Source organism: Physeter macrocephalus, chromosome 5, assembly GCF_002837175.3.
Source record: "Physeter macrocephalus isolate SW-GA chromosome 5, ASM283717v5, whole genome shotgun sequence".
NCBI lineage: Eukaryota > Metazoa > Chordata > Mammalia > Artiodactyla > Physeteridae > Physeter > Physeter macrocephalus.
In genome coordinates, this window is record NC_041218.1 from 1,159,242 (window position 1) to 1,178,313 (window position 19,072).

Below are 19,072 nucleotides of genomic sequence, written 5' to 3' on the forward strand. Positions count from 1 at the left end.
CAGTGAGGGTCCGTCCCCTCTCCTGCCAAAGACCCCTCGTCCCTGCCCGGTGGCAGGAGGTCCCCAAGCACAGCAGCCCTGGTCGCGGGGCAGGGACGGCTCAAGCCCTGCGAAGCAGGACCCTGAGGCCTGTGCTCCGGCTGAGTGGCCGCGCTCTGTGGGTGCGCAGTGGTGCTGAGGACCACGCCTCTGTCACTTTGCCTTGCCGACCCTCCCGAAAAACCCTGCCACGGTTGCGTGAACTTGCGTTAGGACGTCCTGTGACAAGTGCTGACCGTCTGTGTCGTCCTTACGGCCTCGCGGTGCCCGATGGGGCCCCCCCGGACCCTGCCTCTCCTTTCATGGGCGGAGACGGTGCGAGGAGTCCAAGGAACGTGCTCCCGTGCTGCCATCGGCTGAGTAGTTAAGTAGCCCCGTCGCCGGCCAGGCCCTGGGGCCGGCCGCACCCTCAGTTTCTGAGCCGGACATAGACTCGGGGGCCGAGGTGGGAGGAGGGGCACGGAGAGCCTGCGATGGGGGTTTTGTGAGTGGCTGAGAGTCCAGCTCCCCTGGAGCACTTGCCCCTCGGTTCAAGGGTAACAAGGGCCCAGCCCCTCGGGGCGGCCATGGGTCCCACGAGGCCCGGCCGCCCGCGGTCCCGCCCCCTGCGCTCTGATCATGTGGGGACTCAGGAGTGTGTCCGTGGCCCCAAGTGCAAGATCCTGGGTGACACGGGAGGGCCGCCTCAGAGCCCCCTCCTCCCCTGAGGCTCCCGCGTCATTGAGGGCTCGGTGGGCTCCCCAGCCTCTGCCCTGCAGCCGCAGACATCCCCCGATGGCCCACCCCTCGTCCCCGTCGTAACTCGGAGCCGTCCGCCGAGGACCTGAGTGTGTCCTGGGGCCTGTGCGTCCTGCGTGGTCGCTTGTCACGTGGGTGGGACCGGGAGGTAGTGAGGGGCCCGCCATCAGCTTCCCACGCACGCGCTGTGCCGCGACGCCTGCCTTCCCGGGGCGGGGGGTGATCTGAACGGCGTGCTCGCGGAGGCCTCTCGGGCTGCTCGTGGCCGTCGCGTCCGTCTCTTCTTCACAAGTTTAACGGTCGCCCCTTCCTGACGCCCTCTTTTTTAACCACCGTGCACTCGCGTGCGCTTGGCTGCCGGGCTGTTCTCGGCGCCGATGCTGCCGGTACCTGCGCGGCGCCACAGACACTCTGGCGCCTCGTTCCGTCACCTCCTGGGGCGTAAGTGACAGCAGCTTCACAGGCGATACACCCAGTCCTGCTTTTGTTTACTTGTATTTTTTTATAAAGGTTTGGAGGCATCCTAGCTTCTCCTGAAAAATGATTTCGAATTTGTTTTTAAAAACATGAAAAATACCTAGTTGGTTTGGGTTCTGAGATACTTGATTTTCAAGTGAATATGATGCCAATTTGTCTCCTTTGATCCCAGTGAAACCTCGTGAAAGGGAGGTGAGCCTTAATCTAGAAAGCCAGCAAAAAGGTCTTCCTTTTTAATTTTGATAAAGCTTCAGTCGATTCAGAGCATCCAGAAACATGAAGTAGAAACCGCTCGGCACGGAAGACCCAGGACAGAGTGTGTGCGTGTGCGTGTGCGCGTGTGCGTGCGCGCGTGTGCGTGTGTGCGTGCGTGTGCGTGCACCATGGGGGAGTGTGTGGGAACGTGCCCACGTGTGTGCACAGGGGGAGGCCAGGGTCTGGAGGCGCCACCTGCACCCAGAGACACCCAGAGGCGAGGGGAGGGCTGCCCTCCGGCTGTGGCGCCTCCTGACTCGCGGCGTCTGGGGTCAAGGCTCGGTCATCCTGTTGACCCAGAGGGAGCCCCAGCGGTGACATCCAGCGCGGCTGATTGCAGGGGTGAGGCTCGCGCTGTCCCTGCCCGTCCCTGCTCAGCCCTTCCCTCCCAAACGGAGCTCAGCCGAAGACCACAGGCTCTTGGGACCCAGCTCGGCGCTCAGACAGCTCTGCCTTCGTCCTGGAACATAGGCACTGGCCCCCACCGCTCCTTGCGGGCTCATGACCGCCACCCCTCTTCCTTCGTCCCTTTAAGTGTGTTTAGCAGACTTTTCTCAGTCCTCCCAGAGGGTGGAATTGAGACAATTTCTTCCTGCAAAATAAAGGCCTTTCTCTCTTGTGCACTTGATGCATGATGGCTTTTTTTTACAAGAAGAAAGGATACATTGCATCCCTGCAGTTTGCAAAACCTTCTGGGTAAAAGCTCTGCAGCAAAACGTATTTCTGTTTATTACGTGGTGTTGCTGAGGACGCTGTGGACGCAGAAGGACGGGGAGAGACACGGGCGCTTCTCGACCGTGAGCCGCGGCCACGCCGCCAAAATCCGAGAGGCCCGCGCCCCGTCCACTAGCCAGCAGTCACCAGGAGAAGTCAGAGCAAGCCTCGTAGGAGGCACCAGTGGCCCGTTTGCTTGGCGTTCTTTCACTTTGAATTGATTCTCGCATCCTAAAAAAGTGTTTTAATATTGCTAATACTAACGTTCTTTTAATGTTTCTTGTTTGATGGCGAATACTTTTTAATCTAAAGCTTAAAAGCCTCTGTTGTCTTAAAAATGTATTTAACCAATAATGTGAACTTCGGAGCCGGTGGCCCCCCGCCCGGGGCACACTGGGAGGCCGCGGCGGCAGCCCGTCGTGCGTGTTGGTCAGGGCTCGGGGAGGCGCCGGGCCGGCGTCTCTCAGGAGCCCGCCGGCCGCTCCAGCCTCGAGTCTGCAGCGCGCCTGCTGGGCCACCGGTGCCGGGAAAGGTGGGTCAGGCTGACCCACGATCGCCCTGTGCGGTGCTGGGCCCAAAGGCACAGGCTGCCCCCGCCTTTGTCGTACATTCGTGGAATCACCAGCTTAAACCGACCGCAGGATGACTTAAATAAGCACGTACGTTCCTCTCGTATCCGAACAGCGGTGATGCTTCTCAAATAGAAAATGCCAGAAACCTCTCCCTGAAATCACACCCCGTCTTCTGTCTGGGTTTTATCTGCATCTGTTATAATTAATTCCTCAACTGTCCACATGCTTTTCGACCTGCGCACCGCACCTTGTGTCCGTTCGCCTGGACCTTGACATGTGATCAGCAGAATGGGATTTGTAGAGCGCGTTCCATTTTAAAGGCACTAGAGGGAGCTTCCTAGCTATTTGGGGGATTTAAATAAATCCTTTTGCCTTCAGAAAAGCCTTTTATAAGGTGATGAAGGACACACACACCCCCCTCCAGCCGCGAGGCTCTGGTTTATAAACGCAGGCTGTGTGTCTCATGCACCTCAGAGTCACCAGGATGCTCGGCGTCACCACACAGGATGCAGGGCCGTGCCTCCCCGCCCCTCGTAAAAGATCCTGCGTGTGCGTTCTGTTAAAACTTCTCTCTCTGCACACACTTCAGATAACCAACTCTCCTCCATCCTAACACGCAGGCAGACAGCAGCCAGCCACACGGGGCCACCGATTCTACCTGATAAATCCATTACTTCTCTGTTTTCAGCGCTGTACGTTTTGTGAGCTTTAATTCTATTGCCTCCACTGTTGAGTCTCGGCTTCAGGCTAAGCGCGATCTGAGACGTGGTCCCCGGGCGTTTGGCGTTCTCCAGACCCTGTCTAGGGAAAACCTAAGTAGGCTTTCTCCTTCCTCTTTCTCACGTCCTCTGTCAGCAGTCGTCCGAAAGAGAGTGCAGTGAAGAGAGGTTTCGTCCGTAGCACCTGATCAGAGCGTCACCCGGTGGCCATACAGTCTCCCCACGGAGCTGCCTTCGGAGGGGACCTGCACGTGGCCCCAGGCAGAGCCCTGCAGAGTCGCTCCAGGGTGACAGGGGAGGGACGGGGGGGTTCGGGACTTCATGCCGGCTCTCTTGCTCAGACTAGCCGTTCGGAAGTAAAGGGCTGTTGAAAAGAGTCTTTCAAACCGGTTTCAAGGACTAATGACGCTGCCCTGAGCAACCTTAAAAAGTGGGGGGTTAAGCCTGGACCCCTCAGGATTTTGTTTTCAAAGGACCGGGATCGTCTCTGAGCTGATGAATCAGACTCTACTCCACACCTCGTTCTCCTGGCATCCACGGAGCGGGAGGACAGAGCTGCCCAGAGATGGCACTTCTCCCAGAAGGCTCTGTTCACAGAATCTGCGGGGTCCCATGCACTGAGCATCTAACACGTTCTGTGCGTCGCGCGGTCACCACGCGCTGACTCGCGGGCCCCCACGAGGCCCCTCGGTGCTCTGCTCCCGCTGGATCTTCGCGCCCGCCCCGACACTCCCAGCTGGAGTCTCCTGTGTCCGGCCCACGCCTGGAATTAAACTGCAGCAACGGCCCCGTGCTGCATCCAGAGGGGCCACCCTGGCCAGGCAGCTGGGTGTTTCTGGGGGGACGAGAACTCGGGTCTCAGGGGTGGGGCTCCCCGCTCCCTTGCGTAGGACTTCACTTTCTTAAGGCAAACCTGTGGTTTGAAGAAGCCCATTTCTGTGTTCCTTCGGGGAGATGAGGAAGCGGGTTCCTGGCACAGGGGGCCACTCGGGGGGCCGCTGCAACGCGTGGCCGGGGGCCCCCCCCCGTAGCTCCTCTTTCACCCACTGTTTCAGGCTGTTCTGGACTCACAGGTTCCCCCCAAAACAAGACTACATCTTGTGACCTTGTCAGCTTTCGAAAACTTCTGACACCTTCAGAGGCCTTCAGGCAAACAGAAGGAGACCCTGTCTTCCGCCTGGACGAGTTTCTCGGTGGATCCCCCAGAAAGAAAGACTTCCTAGAAAGACTTTAAGAGTCGGGGGGCTTGGGGCGTTCCCATACCCGCCGGAGGGCGTTCATTGTCTGGAAGGACGGCCAGCTTACATGGGATGAGCTCATGCCACACTGTCCCCCCACCTCGAGGCACTCGGACTGGCCACCGTGCTGGCCGGGGGCGGGGGGGGGTCAGCCCGGATCCTGGCCTCCCGGTCTCAGCGACTTACTGCCGGATTCCCAGTACTCGTGGCAGCTTCCCTGATGCGAGCACAGCACCTGCTGGGAAGGTGTTTCCTCCCAGCCGCCCCCACCTTCCCTCCAGCCGCCAGCCCCTCCCACTTCAGGCACCCTCTCCCGAGACGGTGTGCGGTCCCCCCACCTTCCCTCCCACCTCATCCGTGTCCCCGGCGGCATCTCCCTGCTACTCGGCAAAAGGCGCTGGCGGCTCAGCTGTCGCCCCCGTGGGCCTCAGGCCTCCAGGATGAACCAGGGCGCTAAGGCTGCCGCGGCCTCGGATGTTTCCAGGCGCGCCTCCCAGCTCCCGGCCAAGGGCAGGGCTGTGCACACGCAGGTGTGACGGAAGCGGGACGCCAGAGCCGTCCTGGTGGCCACCAGCCCGTCTCGCTTCCACGTCTGGGCCCGATGAGCGTGGCTACCTGCTCTGCGTGACCAGGACGAGCCCCAATCTCCCCTGAACAGGGAGCGGTGACAGTTCTGGCGCCGCGAGACAGAATGCTGCGCGTGGCGTGCACCTACTGGGGGCCGGTGGGGGGTCCCGGCCGACTTCAGAGGTGCGCCCCGCCCAGGCCCCAGCATTTGACAGGATTGCACGGCAGACGTGAGACGCTCCCCTCTGAACTGGAAGAAGCTCGCGGGCTTGGGACCCGGTCTTGTTTGTTGTCCAGCTACCAAAGGGCCTAGCAAGACGGAAGAACAAGGATATACGCGGAATCCATAAGGTTACATTTCTAGACTCAAATAGTAGTATTTCTGCGGCACCCAAGTCACCTGGTGTCAGGTGGGTGCGTCTGTAGGAGGGGCTCTAGGCCCCACGACTAACCCGTGAGCACGTGGGGCGTCCTCACCTTTTCTTAACATTCGGAACACTCTCTTCTAACAGGCAGGGAACTCTGCCTTTAGAAGCCAATATTTAGATGTATAAGATTAGTTAGTCTAATTTTTCATTTCTCTAAATAAAAATCCTATGCGATAGAAATTAAAGTTTATATGCTACTTCCTATGACTTAAAACATTGCTGGGGGGACTCCCCTGGCGCTCCAGCGGTTAAGCCTTCGCCTTCCAATGCAGGAGGTGCGGGTTTGATCCCTGGTCAGGGAATTAAGATTCCACATGCCTCGCAGCCAAAAAACCAAAACGTAATATGGAAGCAATATTGTAAGAAATTCAATAAAGACTTTAAAAATGGTGCACATCAAAAATATCATTAAAAAAGAATTCTTGGGCATTCCCTGGTGGCCTGGTGGCCTAGTGGTTAGGATTCCGGGCTTTCACAGCTGTGGCCCGGGTTCAGTCCCTGGTCGGGGAACCGAGATCCCGCAAGCCGTGCAGCACAGCCAAAAAAAATAAAAGTCTTAAAATGCCACCAAAAAAAAAAAAAACCCAAAAATCAGGAAAGCGTCAGCCCCTCCTGGCGACAGCTTGCTGTGGGTGTCTGTATAGGCATCTGATAACAGTTTTCAGCCCAGCCTTCTTGAATCAATGCTAATGAAAGCCACCTTGCCCTGTGTTCTTGTGTGAACCCTGAAACTGCCTGCCAGGCGGGCAGCTGAGGGAGGACTGTCATTGTCATTTGGCCGCTGAGCCCTGAGGGACCCCAGCAGTAGGCGAGGGACGCAGAGCGCGGATTGTCTGGTGCCTGAACTCAGCCCAGTTTGTGTTCGTTGCAGGCGCTAAAGAGATCGACATTGCCGCGACGCTGGAGCATTTGAGGGACCAGAGGCCACGCATGGTTCAGACAAAGGTACTGTCGGCCAGTCCTCGGGGCTGCCAGGGCTTTGCGGGGGTGGGTCTCTGTGTGGGGGTTTTCTCAAGAGGAGCGAGGGTCAGGCCGGCTGGCCTCCTCCCAGGCCAGGGCTGCACGGGGCAGGGCGCGGGCAGCCCCGCCCTGCAGGGTCGAGGGCAGCTCCGGCAGCAGCCGGACATTTCAGCCGAAGCAGATGCAGTCAGATCTCAGGCCCTGGGAACTCTCCATGTGCCAGATCTGGGGAGGGAGGGAGAGCATTGCAGTGTTATAGTCAGAGGTCAGTGACACACGCCGGCACCCCTGCATGGAATGTTCTGTGTTCATGCAACAGTCTGCCCGCCTCCCGTATTTCCAGCTCCCACAGCTGCAGCTCTGCCGTGCGGTCATCAGGAGAGTGGTCACCAGAATGTCCCCAGGTGCTGCTGGGTCCCTGAGTAGCTCACGCGCATACTTACTAAAAAGGCCAAGTTTGCAGCACAAGGAACAAAGACAAAAGATTCCTGGTTGGCCTTGGCTTAACCAGAGCTAGAAACAGGTCACTGTGATGACCCGTTCTCTCAGCATTCCAGAAATATCTGTGTCCAACCACAAACGCTCCCACACATCCTGCAGCCGTAAAATACGGAACCTTGTCCTTCTCAGCGTAGTCCCGACTCTCCGACGCCGTTAGCGCCTCCACCAGAGGCCAAAAATCGTGAAAGATGCCCTTGCAAAATCACTGCTTTATACTTGAGGAGACTTTAAGTTATCGTAAGCTCTCCTGTGAAATCAAGCTGGGTTGTGCTTTGGCGCCTGGTGGTGACGATTCTGGGACCCCAGTCATCCTGCCTCGGGGTCTTAACTGTCCCCCACAAAGGGCAAGCGGTTCCTACGCCCTCCCTCCCTCTCTGTCACTATGAGAAATCAGGCAGGACAGTGCAGTGTCTGAGCCTGAGGGGAGAGAGAACAGTCTAAAGGCCACCCATTCCGTTGAGGAGGAAGAAGCCAAGAGCCTGGTAAAGTCCGGCGAGCACACTTTGACCGTGCAGATCATTTCAAGGGCCCTTTGGCTGGCTCTGCGTTGTCAAAGCCCCGAGCACTGAGGCAAAACCAACTTAATTCTCTTGTAGAATCAGTAACCTCTTCTAAGTAGGACCAGGGGAAACACTCAGTGGTCAGCATCTCTGCCCAACTCTGCCCTGTCCAGCTGGCGATCACAGCTGCCCTGCTCTTTTCCCGCGTCTGGGGTGGGGTGGGGTGGGGGGGGCGGCTTGATGACACCAGCACCGACAGCCCCTCTGTCCCTCCGCTTTATTTCGGGCCCTAGAACGTGCAGCACTGTCACCAGACCCTTATGTGGAATCTCATGTGAAAGTCACTGCACACTTTGTGTTTTCTTAGATTTTGTGAAATCTGAAATGATTTCAGACCTGCGAAAACTTGCAGAAAAAATACAAGTAATTCCCGTGTGCCCTTCACCACCTTCCCACTGTTACACTTCATAAGCACAGGGAACAAGCGAGGCCAGGAAGCTGGCGCTGATTCGATGGCACTAACTCACGCGCGGGCCGCGTCAGATCTCCCAGGGACCTTTCTCCGGAGCAGGGTCCCGTCCAGGCGCGGCCGCGCGGTGCGCTCACTGGTCGGGCCCCCCCACCTCCTCTGGTGGACAGCACCGCGGCCTTGAGGAGCGGCCGGGTCTGGCTGTGTTTCTGTGGACCGTCTCTGGCTGGGGTGTGTCTGGTGCTCCCGTGATGGGGTCCGGGTGTGCGTCTTGAGAGGAGCGCGCCGGAAGAAGGCGTGTGTCCCCGCTGGAGAGGTGAGCTCGGCCCCTGGGCTCAGGGCGCGGCCGCCAGCCTTCCCCGCTGGTCGCTCTTTCTCCGTTGGCAGTGGGGGCCTCCCGGGGAGAACTGGACCCTGCTCACACCTGTTTGTTTGCGGTTCATCTTGATCACAACGCGTCTCAGCGCCCCGTAGCCCACGGGTTTAGCGCCCGTGGGACCGACCGTGCTGGGGGTAGTGGCCTGGTCAGCCAGAAACGCGGGGTTGGTTCCCTGTCCTGGATGGTCTGGGCCCTGCGTGGCCACCGGCAGCTGCACACCTTCACACGTCCCAGAACCGGGGCTGGGGCAGCAGGGGCGACTTACAACCAGGAATGAAGAGCTGATGCTGTCTCTGGTCAAATCGGCCTTCCATGTCACACCGTTGACTGCTGTGTGGATAACGCTCAGGACCCTAAATTCAAACCTGTCTCTTCCCTCCTTGCGGCTGGGCCCCTCCCAGGCAGGCCCGTCCGCCCCCCAAGGGTACAAGGATCCTCAAAACACACGGACTCTGGGATGGATCTAGGCGAAGTTATTGAGAAGACGAATCGTCTCTCCAAAACAGAAAAAGAAATGTCCTGATACATTACAAACCCCATGCAGCCGTCTGCGGTCTGCAGCCCGTTGGCCAGAACGAGCCCAAAGGGGTGGTTTCGCAGCCCTGCCTGGAGGAAGGGGCGCCGCCCTGAGTTAGCAGCACGCACCTTATAGTCACTAACGTTCTGCTTTCTCTAAGTGACAAAGGGACGCTAGCGGCCAGGGGATTTTGCCCCAACATCCTGGCGCTCCCAGACGGCAGAGGCCGGGCAAGCTGTGACCTCCTGTGTGCACGGACTGCCCCGGACACCCGCCCTTCTCCCGGGGTGCGGGTGAGCTCTCCGAGGCTGCCGTGCAGAGAGCACAGAAGTGCAGCTCCTGGAGTCCCAGGGATAAAGCATAGTAAACACACAGGCGCCCCCGTTCCTGCTTCATCGATGGCTGCTCTGCCCAGCATGACTCCGTGAAACGGAGCTTTCCCTAAAGTTGAGTTTAACAAAAAGGTAGGAAATTCCCTCCGACAAAACAGTGCCGTAAATCTGAACGCCGTTTCCCGCGAGCCACGAGAAGGTCGTCCGCAGTCTGTTCATTTGAACCCGTTTAGTCAAATCGCATCATTTGCGCTGAATACAGTCAGAACAGTTAATACGCTCTGAGCTCGTTGAGGCCGGGGCCCGGGGCAGCCACGGAGCCCTGACGCCTAGCCGGGCCCAGAACTCCGTTAGGTTGTAAAAAGTCACAGCGAGCTGTGTTTGTTTCCACCCGGAAGCAAGCTCTCCTCAGTCCGACCAACCGCGGATGCCTGGCGGACGGCTGTGCCCCATCAGACACTCAGAGGACAGACCCAGCCCTGGGGGGTGGAGGCAGCACAAGGGCAAGAACCAAGAGGACGTCCAGGGAGAGGTGTCACGTGGGTGTGTGACATTGTCCACGCGACCCCGTCACTGTACGTCCATAACAAGCCCAGCAAAGCGCTCATTTTTAGGAAGAGAGGTGAAATCAGGGGCTGCAGTTAAAATAACACACTTCAGAAGATGAGTAATGCTGTCCTCCGTGTGTGTCTTGTAAACAGACTCCTTCCTTCCCCTTCAATGCATCTCCTGAAAGAAAGGTGCCCTTTTTATCAAAGGCCTTGGCACTTGCTTTTCCATAATAAAACTTCCTCTTACAGTTGTCACTTAGAAATAAAAGCCATTCAACTCGTGTGTTCAGTCACCTCCAAGTAATGATGTCACGTTTGCCCCCTTGGGATACACACAGGTGTGTCCACGTGCACTGCCCTCCCCTACCTGTCCCGTTTCTGCACTTTGACTTCACCCCTTGTGTGTCCTGCTCCTCGGGTCCGTCCCTGACACCCCGACTGGCCTTCCTCCTGGAGGCGTGTTTACGCCTTCCGGTCTCTGTCTGTCTGTCTCTCCCTCTGTCTCTGTCTGTCTCTCCCTCTGTCTCTGTCTCTTCGTCCCTCTCTCTACTTCTGTCTCTCTGTCTCCCACCCTCCCCGTGCACACGCACGTACACACGTGCACACGGCACACGGGCCCTGCGCCCCGTCTCCGTCTCTGGTGTCCGAGGTCAGGGGTGGAGCTGGGAGAGGGCAGTCCGTCCTGACCCCTTTTAGGGCCACACCGCCCCGTCCTGTGTGGACCCAGGGCTCGGACGTCCTGCCTCGGCCCCTCCTCGCGCGGAGGGGCAGGGACCCCGGGAGAGACGGCGGACCGCGTCCCGCGGGTCTCCTGCGTTTCGCACATCGTCCTGTTTAGAGTATCCCAGCCCTCCTTCTGATTTCCTATCCTTGCACACCCGGTCAGCTCAGATGTTTTACAGAGTCCTCTCTGCTCAGATGGCTCTTGTCCTAAGCTTGAGTCTAGGCCAAAATGCTCATCTTGTCATATATTGAATTTTATTCATTAAGTGCAGCTTCTGCCTGTTGTGTTAACCGTTTTCTTAAAATAAATTTCTATCTTAAAAGGACTTCAAACGCCGGGTTCTTCCCGATTCCTGGCGTCCCCACCCAGGCATCTCAGCTAAGGCGACGCTGCTCAAAATGCGGGCCACACACGGTCCCCACCCGTGACGGGGGAGCGGCTGGCGCCGGAGCCTTCCAGGATGACGGGCCAGGCGCTGAGAGCCCCCCTCAGCGCGGTCCAGCCCCGAGGGCCCAGCCTTCAGGCTTTGCCGTCAGAGCCCTCTCGGCAGTTTAGCGGCGACCATCGCATGGAGCCCGTTGACCTTCGTCCCCTCCGCCACACGATCACCCCGGCAGCGGCCTAAACTGCGCCTGCTTCGTCCCACAGCCCGGTCCTCCGTGTGGTCCTGTGAACGGAGAGTGTTTAAATGATTACAGCCAAGACACAGGGGCAGGTCTGCCTCCGCCTTTGTCACTTCACGTGGTAGCAGAGATGTTGGCTTTCTTATTAGACACTTTTCTATAAAATAATTTACTTCTCTTTGGCCTCGGGTGTTTTCCGGTGTCTTGCTGTATAAGCAAGGCCACAGTGCTTATCTCTTGCTTGTCCATTTCTCCCTTTGAAGATAAGCTCTAGGGTGGATTCCCACAGAAACACGCGTGTGAAATGTACAGTGAAAGTCCCAAAGAGCCCCCTTCATCTTTTCACACTTTTGAGTCATCACGAGACCTTGGTCTGCCCGTCAGCAAGTCCTCGTTTGGGAGGAGGCGTCCGATGGGGCTGCTCCCGTGTCTTGGACCAAGTCCTGCATGTGACACACCCCGCTGGCCGGCCGCTAGCTCAAGAGACGGCGGCGCAGGGCGGCTTCCCCAGGGCACGTCGGTCCTGGTGGCAGCAGGCCTGAGCGCCAGGCCTCGAGGGGAGGAGAGGGCCCGTCCATGCGGGAACACGGTGCTGGGGTGGTGTGCTGGGCCCACGTGGGCGCGGCTCCTGCTGCACCAGCCCCGAGGGGGACCCTGCACACGGGCCGGGAGGCTCTTCCGCGGGAGGATCCACCGTGTCCGTGGGAGGCTCGTGGCCGCCAGCAGAGGCTCCGAGTTAGAACCCGGCAGATCATCCCTTCAGTGTCAGGTCAGGGGAACACTGGTGAGAAACTGGCCTTTGTCCCAAAGTGAGTGTTCAATGAGGTTGACTCTCTGCTGTTTTATTTTTTTAGCTAGTTTATTTATTTACTATCAATTTTTTAATTGTTATACAATTTTCGAGGTTACTTTCCACCTACAGTTATGACAGAGAACTGGCTTTATTCCCTGTGTTGTACGGTCCATCCTTGAGCCTGTCTTACACCCAGTAGATGCAGCTACCACTCCCCCACCCTTGTGTCACCCCTCCCCTCCCACTGGTATCCACAAGTTTGTTCTCTATAGACGTGAGTCTGCTTCTTTTTTGTCTGCTGTTTTAATTGGAGCTATTTTCTATGTTTCTATTGCATACTGGCCATTCAAAGTGGAAATTAATATCATTCTTTTGGGCTTTGGACTCAAGTCTATGACTTGAATTATCAAGTATTTAAGCCATCAATAGGGCTTTCCTTCATCAAAAATCCTTAACTAGGTGATCATTTGCATAGTTTATTATTTTTGTGACTTCTTTGGTGCAGTAGAAGGTGCTTGATACAACTACATGTGAGTGTTTCATGCAGAGTCTGGGAGCAGGTGGTGGACCTGGGAGCCCGGGAAGCCCTGCGGGAGAGGTGGGCTCATCCGCTGTCTGCCGAGCCCTGGTCTCTGGGGGAGCGGACGGTCCCGACACCCTGGACTCGCCCCTCGTTTCTACCCAACAGCCCTGGCAGGTTTCAGCTGCACGAGAGGCGTGTCCCGTCCGTGGTGCGCTGGCGTCTGTGAGCACGTGTGCGCGCGTGTCTTAAGTTGGGACGGTTGAGGGTGACATGAGGGTTCCTAGCAAACGGAGCGGAGTCGGGTTGAGCTGGGTGATGGGTGGATTTCCAGAGCAGCGAAAACACCAGCGAAAACACCACCCTTTACATCCTGAGGCCAGGGAACCCCGAGGGGTCGTGATTGTGACCGTTTTCGTGGCGAGTCTAGGAAGGACCGGCAGCTGCCTCCAGCCCCACCCGTCGGGGGGCCCGCGCATTGGGCGCTGCCCTCAGAAGGAGTCTGGCGGGGCGCGTGGAGCCTCAGGCAGCCGTTGTCCTGCTCATGTGTCTGCTGGCAGCTTCTTGCAGCCATAAAAAGTGAGACTTTCCCACACGAGACGTGTGGCTCGTCCGCATTGGGTCTTATCCTGCAGACCAGCGCCCTGTTCTCCTTTCCACGGAAATCTGCGACCTTTCCCTTTTTCTCCTAAACAGTTTCTTTCTGCAGAGTAACACACGGGAGCCCAGGGCTGGCGCAGAAGGGACCCCCGCTCACATCCCCTTCCTTCTGTCCCTGCAGGAGCAGTTCGAGTTTGCGCTGACGGCCGTGGCCGAGGAGGTGAACGCCATCCTCAAAGCCTTTCCCCAGTGAGTGCGTTTCCCGAGGCCCCGGGGAAAGCCGTCTGCAGTCACGGGACGACTTAACCACGTCTCCCAGTGCAGCTGCCTCGTGATCGGGTCCTTAAGACTCTGTAGTCAGTGCAGTTTAGCAGTTAAAATGTGTATTTTTATTCAACCAAACAATAATAAGGAGAGATCTGTGGGAAGATGCAATCACGGGGGCCAATCAGTTCATCTATTTTCACTTTCTTGAAAAAAATTTATTTTTCCTTAAAGCACCCATCCACACTCTTAACCGCAATCATGTCGTACTGATGGTGCCGTCGGCGTGGCCCCCGGAGGAGAGCTGGCTCGTGACCTGTCTCTTCCTGAAGGAGTGTCGGCTGTGCAGGGCGGGGCCCAGAGAGGCAGATGAGGCACCGAATGGAGGCCACCGGCTGTAAGAAACTCAATCGGCGTTTGTCTTGACAACAGTTTATCACGGGAGACACCCGCGGCTTATTCCGGAGTTAGGTGGACAGGACGGTGACATTCTGCAGCTTTGGGGCAGATGATGAGAAAGTCGTCCCAGGTCTTCGTTTGATCCCGGCTGCTCAACACCCTCCCCGCCCAGCACCGTCGACAGCCCCTCCCGACCTTCCACCTCCGAGGACGGGCAGGGCCGCTGGGGGCAAACGCTTTCCCACCCAGAGTGCCCGCTTCCAGGGCCGCCACCGCGGGGACGCCTCACCTGGGCAAGGTAGGGGCAGGCCCCAAACTCCAGACACGGTTATGAACTACAAATAGGGGTTTACACAGACGCCGCTGAACGCTCCCCTGCAGGGTGACCGAAATCGGAGGGGGTGCGGGGCCAAGCCGGGCACTCGGCGAGCTCCCGGCAGGCGCCTGTGGTCCCCTCTCCGGGAAGGCTCGGGCCCTGCTGGCATCCAGAGAAGACCAGGGGTGCTTTCACCATGGGAGGAACGCAGGGAGACCCACATTTTTTTTTTGCCTTTTACCTCTGTGGGGTCATAGCAGCTGGGGAAGAGGGCTGGCCTGGGCTCCCCGCAGGCCTCGGACTCCTCGTCTCTTTGCCTGCCCCCTTGTCTGATGTCACGGAGACACGCACATCTAGCAACCGTGTGCATTTGCCCACATAGCACTTGAGCACCGAATGTACCGCCCCCGCCCGACACGGAGAATGCACTTCCTTAAGCTGAGGACGCTTAAACACCTGGGAAGGTGTGCAGGCCGCTCTGGGTGTCGCTGGTCTCGTTTTAGGGGACAAGACGCTCCCCGGTAACCCTGGTACCTCTGCCTCCCGCGTCGCACACCGTTCTCTCCATCTTAAACAGGTGTTACATCTCAGAAGACAGTAGAATAGGGAAAGTGGCCGGCTGAATGGGGAAAAAAAATGCCAAAATGTTATTTGTGTCTTTAAACGGTGTTGTCATGTGTATCTGCTTTAATATCTATAATTTCTTTCCCAACGTTGTTTCCCTCTATCTGGAATCTAAATAATTAATAGAAACTGGTTTATCTGAATATAGAAAGCATAGACCTACTTGTAATTTCTAACTAACTTCTTACGCTTTAATATCTATAATTTCTTTCCCAACGTTGTTTCCCTCTATCTGGAATCTAAATAATTAATAGAAACTGGTTTATCTGAATATAGGAAGCATAGACCTACTTGTAATTTCTAACTTCTTACGTTTCTTCAGTGTGAGATATATAAATATATTTAATCGTGTCCGATTAAACTTCTGATTTCACATTTGAATGGTCATTATTTGGGACGAGAGAGCAGTTTTTTTCCCATCCATCCTGTTTCCTGAAGGTGCGGGCATTTGGATTTTCCTAAAACAACGTGTGTGTGTTCCTTAGAACTAACTCTATACTGAGCTGCTATTTTATTTGCAGAGCTGGGTGTGTACAGGGGGGTGTCGAGTGTCGCTGAGATTTTATTCATTAAAAAGTGATTTTTAAAAAGAAGTGATTAAACAGGGGACTTCCCCGGCCGTCCAGTGGTTAGGACTCCGCACTTCCACTGCAGGGGGTGCGGATTTGATCCCTGGTCGGGGAACTAAGCTCCCGCATGCCGCACGGCGAGGCCAAAAAAATTAAAAAATAAATTAAATGAAAAAGAAAAGTGTTTTAAAACAAGTGATTGATTAAACAGTCTCAGTCAAAAGATGGGAAGGGGTCTGTGCTCTGTGTGTCCCTGTCCCCTCTTTAGTGCGTGTCTGCCCAGGGAGTGTCGGGGAGCAGCGGTGGCCCCTTCTTTGCTGCCTGCAGAGGAGAGGGGGCCCTCCACCACTTCACAGAGACACGGGCCTTCCCAGGAGCCTCAAAACCGGAGAACACGCTGGGAGCAGAGTCAAACCCTGGCCGGGGGGGGCAGCGCTGCTGGGGGTGACCCGGCGGCTTCCCTCTTGTCCTCTGCTGGTCTGTCTCGGCTGGCGGTAGCAAGACACGTGGCCTGTGGTGTCCGACTAAATGCTGGTGTTTGTATCTCAAGCAATCAGACCCCCAGTCTCAACCGATGGGCGTCCGCTTACGTACACTCTGTTAGCTGCGCCCCACCAGCATCTCCTTTGCCCGAGTTGTTTGCTTCTGGTTAAACCCTGCCCAGGCGTCCAGGAAGCTTCTGCTTTCCGTGTGTTGGAAAGTTGCTGTCTCTGTTTCATACAAGCGCACATAGCAACGGGTGACGCTTCTCGTGACAAACACGTGTCAGAATCTGCATGTGACGTAAAGATGCCCCTCCGGCCAGGAATAGTGAGGGATGCTGGGCAAAGCGGACCTTGCAAACGTTGTGCGTAGGCAGCTCTAAAGACAGGCGGGATGTGGAGGGATCGGCATGCGCAGCGTGATCGCGGCCGAACCGGAGGGGGCGGAGGCCCGGGGCCACGCGGTCCACTCGGGGTCAGCGCAGGGGGTGCTGGGAATGCACGCAACCGGCACCGGTAAAAACACACACAGCCTTCCCTGTTGTGGCTGCCACAGAGCTAACGGATCCTCGCAGGAGGCCGGCTTCGGTCTGGTGGGATCCTGCCTCCGTGGCCGACCTGTGGTTCCAGCCTGAACACGGGCTGTCTTCACCTTAACACGTGGCGTGGTCAGAACTCCCCTGCTCACCGGTGGCGCCAGCGACCTCTTTGCGGAGCTGGGTCGTGGTTTCGGGGCCTGGAGGAATGTGTCCTCTGTTTTCGTGCGCTGCTCAGATGTGACCCTTGTAGACACCACTCACGTTTACGTCTAATCTGCATTATCAGTGTCTTCTCCGGCCCTTACTTCAAGCCTAGACAATCAACCGGACAAAAGTAAAGCATTGACTTGTCATATTTGCTCATTTCTGTGATGTAAACACACCATGAGTGATTTTTGTTGTTGTTGTTTTTTGCGGTACGCGGGCCTCTCACTGTCGCGGCCTCTCCCGTGGCGGAGCACAGGCTCTGGACGCGCAGGCTCAGCGGCCATGGCTCACGGGCCCAGCCGCTCCGCGGCATGTGGGATCCTCCCGGACCGGGGCACGAACCCGTGTCCCCTGCATCGGCAGGCGGACTCTCAACCACTGCGCCACCAGGGAAGCCCACCACACAATTAGGAAGCGATAAGTTTTGAGTATTCCTTACCTGTGTATTAATCTAATTTGTCGGTTAAAATAATTGAATTTTAATAGTGGCTGTATTTCACAACCAGCTCATGAAATTCCTAAAAAGTTAACAGTCTACTCCTGCAAGTCCACACAAGCTGGCTGTGATGTGCCCCTGCCTCGGAGCCACAGAAGGGAGGGAGGAGTTTGCAGAAGGGCCGGCCCTGCCGTCCAGCCAGAAGCAGAGAGGCGCCGTCTGCGGGGCTAGGGCTGGTTCCCCACGTCCACGGGGCACAGGGAGTCCTCGCTGAAAAGCGGGGTGAAAGTCTGATCCGACCCCAACAAAACCCTGAGCTCCCAACCTCAGTGGAGGCAAAACCACTTGGATGGACCATGTGCAACCCCCAGAGGAGATGCCCGCATGACAATCAGCTCTTAATAAAACGTCACAAAGCACAGGAGGAAATGGAGCGCAGTTGGCGAGGGTCACTGCTGTGAAGAACCGCGGTAACACGACAAGGGGAGATGGTAATAGGTTTAAGCATCTTAAATGGCAGCGAAGAAGAACAGCACGAAAGAGCAAGTGGCTTTGCAACAGAACCAACAAACACAGCAAAACAGAGTCATAGAAACAGAACAAACAAGTGGTTGCCAGAGGGGAAGAAAGAAATGGGTGCAGGAGATTCGGAGGGACAAACTTGCAGTTACAAAGTAAATGAGTCACAGGGATGAAATGGACAGCATGGGGAATGTAGTCAGTAACTAGGTAATGTCATCGTATGGTGACACATGGTAACTAGACATCCCGCGGTGATCATTTTGAAGTGTACAGAAATGTTGAATTACTATGTTGTGTAACAGGAGCTTACATAGCATTGAAGGTCAGTTATACTCCAAAAACCAAAAGACTCGTAGAAAAAGAGATCAGATTTGTGGTTACCAGGGGCGGGAGGTGCGGGGAGAGGAAATTGGATGAAGACCGTCAAAAGGTACAAACTTCCAGTCATAAGGTAAATGAGTACTAGGGGTGTGATGTACAACGTGAGAAATAGAGTTAACACTGCTGTGTGCTGTAGAGGAGAATTGTTAAGGGGGCAAACCTGAGAGTTCTCATCACAAGGAAAAAAAATTTCTATTTCTTTTATTTTGTATCTACCTGAGATGAGGGATGTTCACTAAACTACTGCGGTCATCGTTTCACGATGTACGTGAGTCACATCATTACGCTGCACGCCTTACACTTACACCATGCTGTTTGTAAATTATATCTCAATAAAACTGGAAAGAAAAAGTAAAAGAACCCCACCAAACTTTTAGAGGTGAAACCCAAGGGGAGCAGTTATTTGGGCACAGAGCATGTGCTGGGGGGGCGGGTTCTGACCATTCACCTTTGCAACACCATGGGGCTTAACCGTCAAGCGATTTCGGGATGCGTTCCTATGAAATTGTTGCTTGAGACTAAGGTAAATTTTACAAGCGGTCAGATGCGATCTTACAAAGAGAAAACAAAAGCTCTACGTGTTGCAGTTCTATCAGCTAGGCAATTCACGGCGTGCTCAGTGCTTCTCTCCACAGTGACACCGTGAGTCTGTGTCGGGGCCGGAGTGGGTTCCCTGGAAATCCTGGAAAATGCACACATGGGCTCACATCCGCACACCAGCTGGCCGATCAAGCCTTGTTAAAAATGCCTTGCTCTCCTGGGAGTTCTGAGCCCTCGTGTGAGGACATGGTGGTCCCTGGGGCAGCCCACAACCTGACTCTACGAGTCTGGGCCCCTCCTTATCACACTCAACTCTGCTCTCCGCCTCCAGCCCCACCCACAGCCCCACTAACTGCATCGTTTCTGCACCGCAACCTGCCCTCGGGCGGGCATGGTAGACGCTCTTACGAATTCTCCATCCTCTCCTGAGACGCCCCCCAGGTCACGGGGAGCCAGCACTGCCCTCTCCGCCCCCACTGAGTCCATTTGCCACCTCGGCCTTGTGCTGGCTGAGGTCCCGCGGCCGGGGTTCAGGGCCCACCCCCGCGCCCACCCCCCGGTCCCCCCCCTGCCCACC

At 56.3% G+C, this 19,072-nt stretch overlaps 2 protein-coding genes across 12 annotated transcripts in view; one reads left to right on the plus strand and one right to left on the minus strand.

Moving 5' to 3' along the window:
* PTPRN2 (protein tyrosine phosphatase receptor type N2) overlaps positions 1-13,733 on the plus strand; it is a gene marked incomplete at its 5' end in the record, with an annotated part of 716,488 nt that extends 702,755 nt beyond the window's left edge. The window contains 3 exon segments of the mRNA XM_055084697.1: positions 6,619-6,692; positions 13,398-13,465; positions 13,715-13,733. Coding sequence (XP_054940672.1) covers positions 6,619-6,692; positions 13,398-13,465; positions 13,715-13,733 — 161 coding nt within the window.
* LOC114486256 (histidine-rich glycoprotein-like) overlaps positions 1-19,072 on the minus strand; it is a 100,023-nt gene that overhangs the window by 11,042 nt on the left and 69,909 nt on the right. For 6 of the 11 annotated variants that reach the window (XM_055084710.1, XM_055084714.1, XM_055084717.1 and 3 more), the window contains 2 exons: positions 15,983-16,721; positions 14,652-14,814 (listed from right to left, as the gene is read on the minus strand). Coding sequence is in view for 2 of the 11 variants with exons in the window: in XM_028489503.2 (XP_028345304.2) it covers positions 13,948-13,977; positions 14,652-14,814 (193 nt within the window). In the remaining 9 variants the exon portion in view is untranslated. Of the gene's footprint in view, positions 1-13,889; positions 13,978-14,651; positions 14,815-15,982; positions 16,722-18,403; positions 18,976-19,072 lie in introns of those variants that run through there. The other 5 variants (XM_055084716.1, XM_055084712.1, XM_028489503.2 and 2 more) reach the window with 5 other exon arrangements.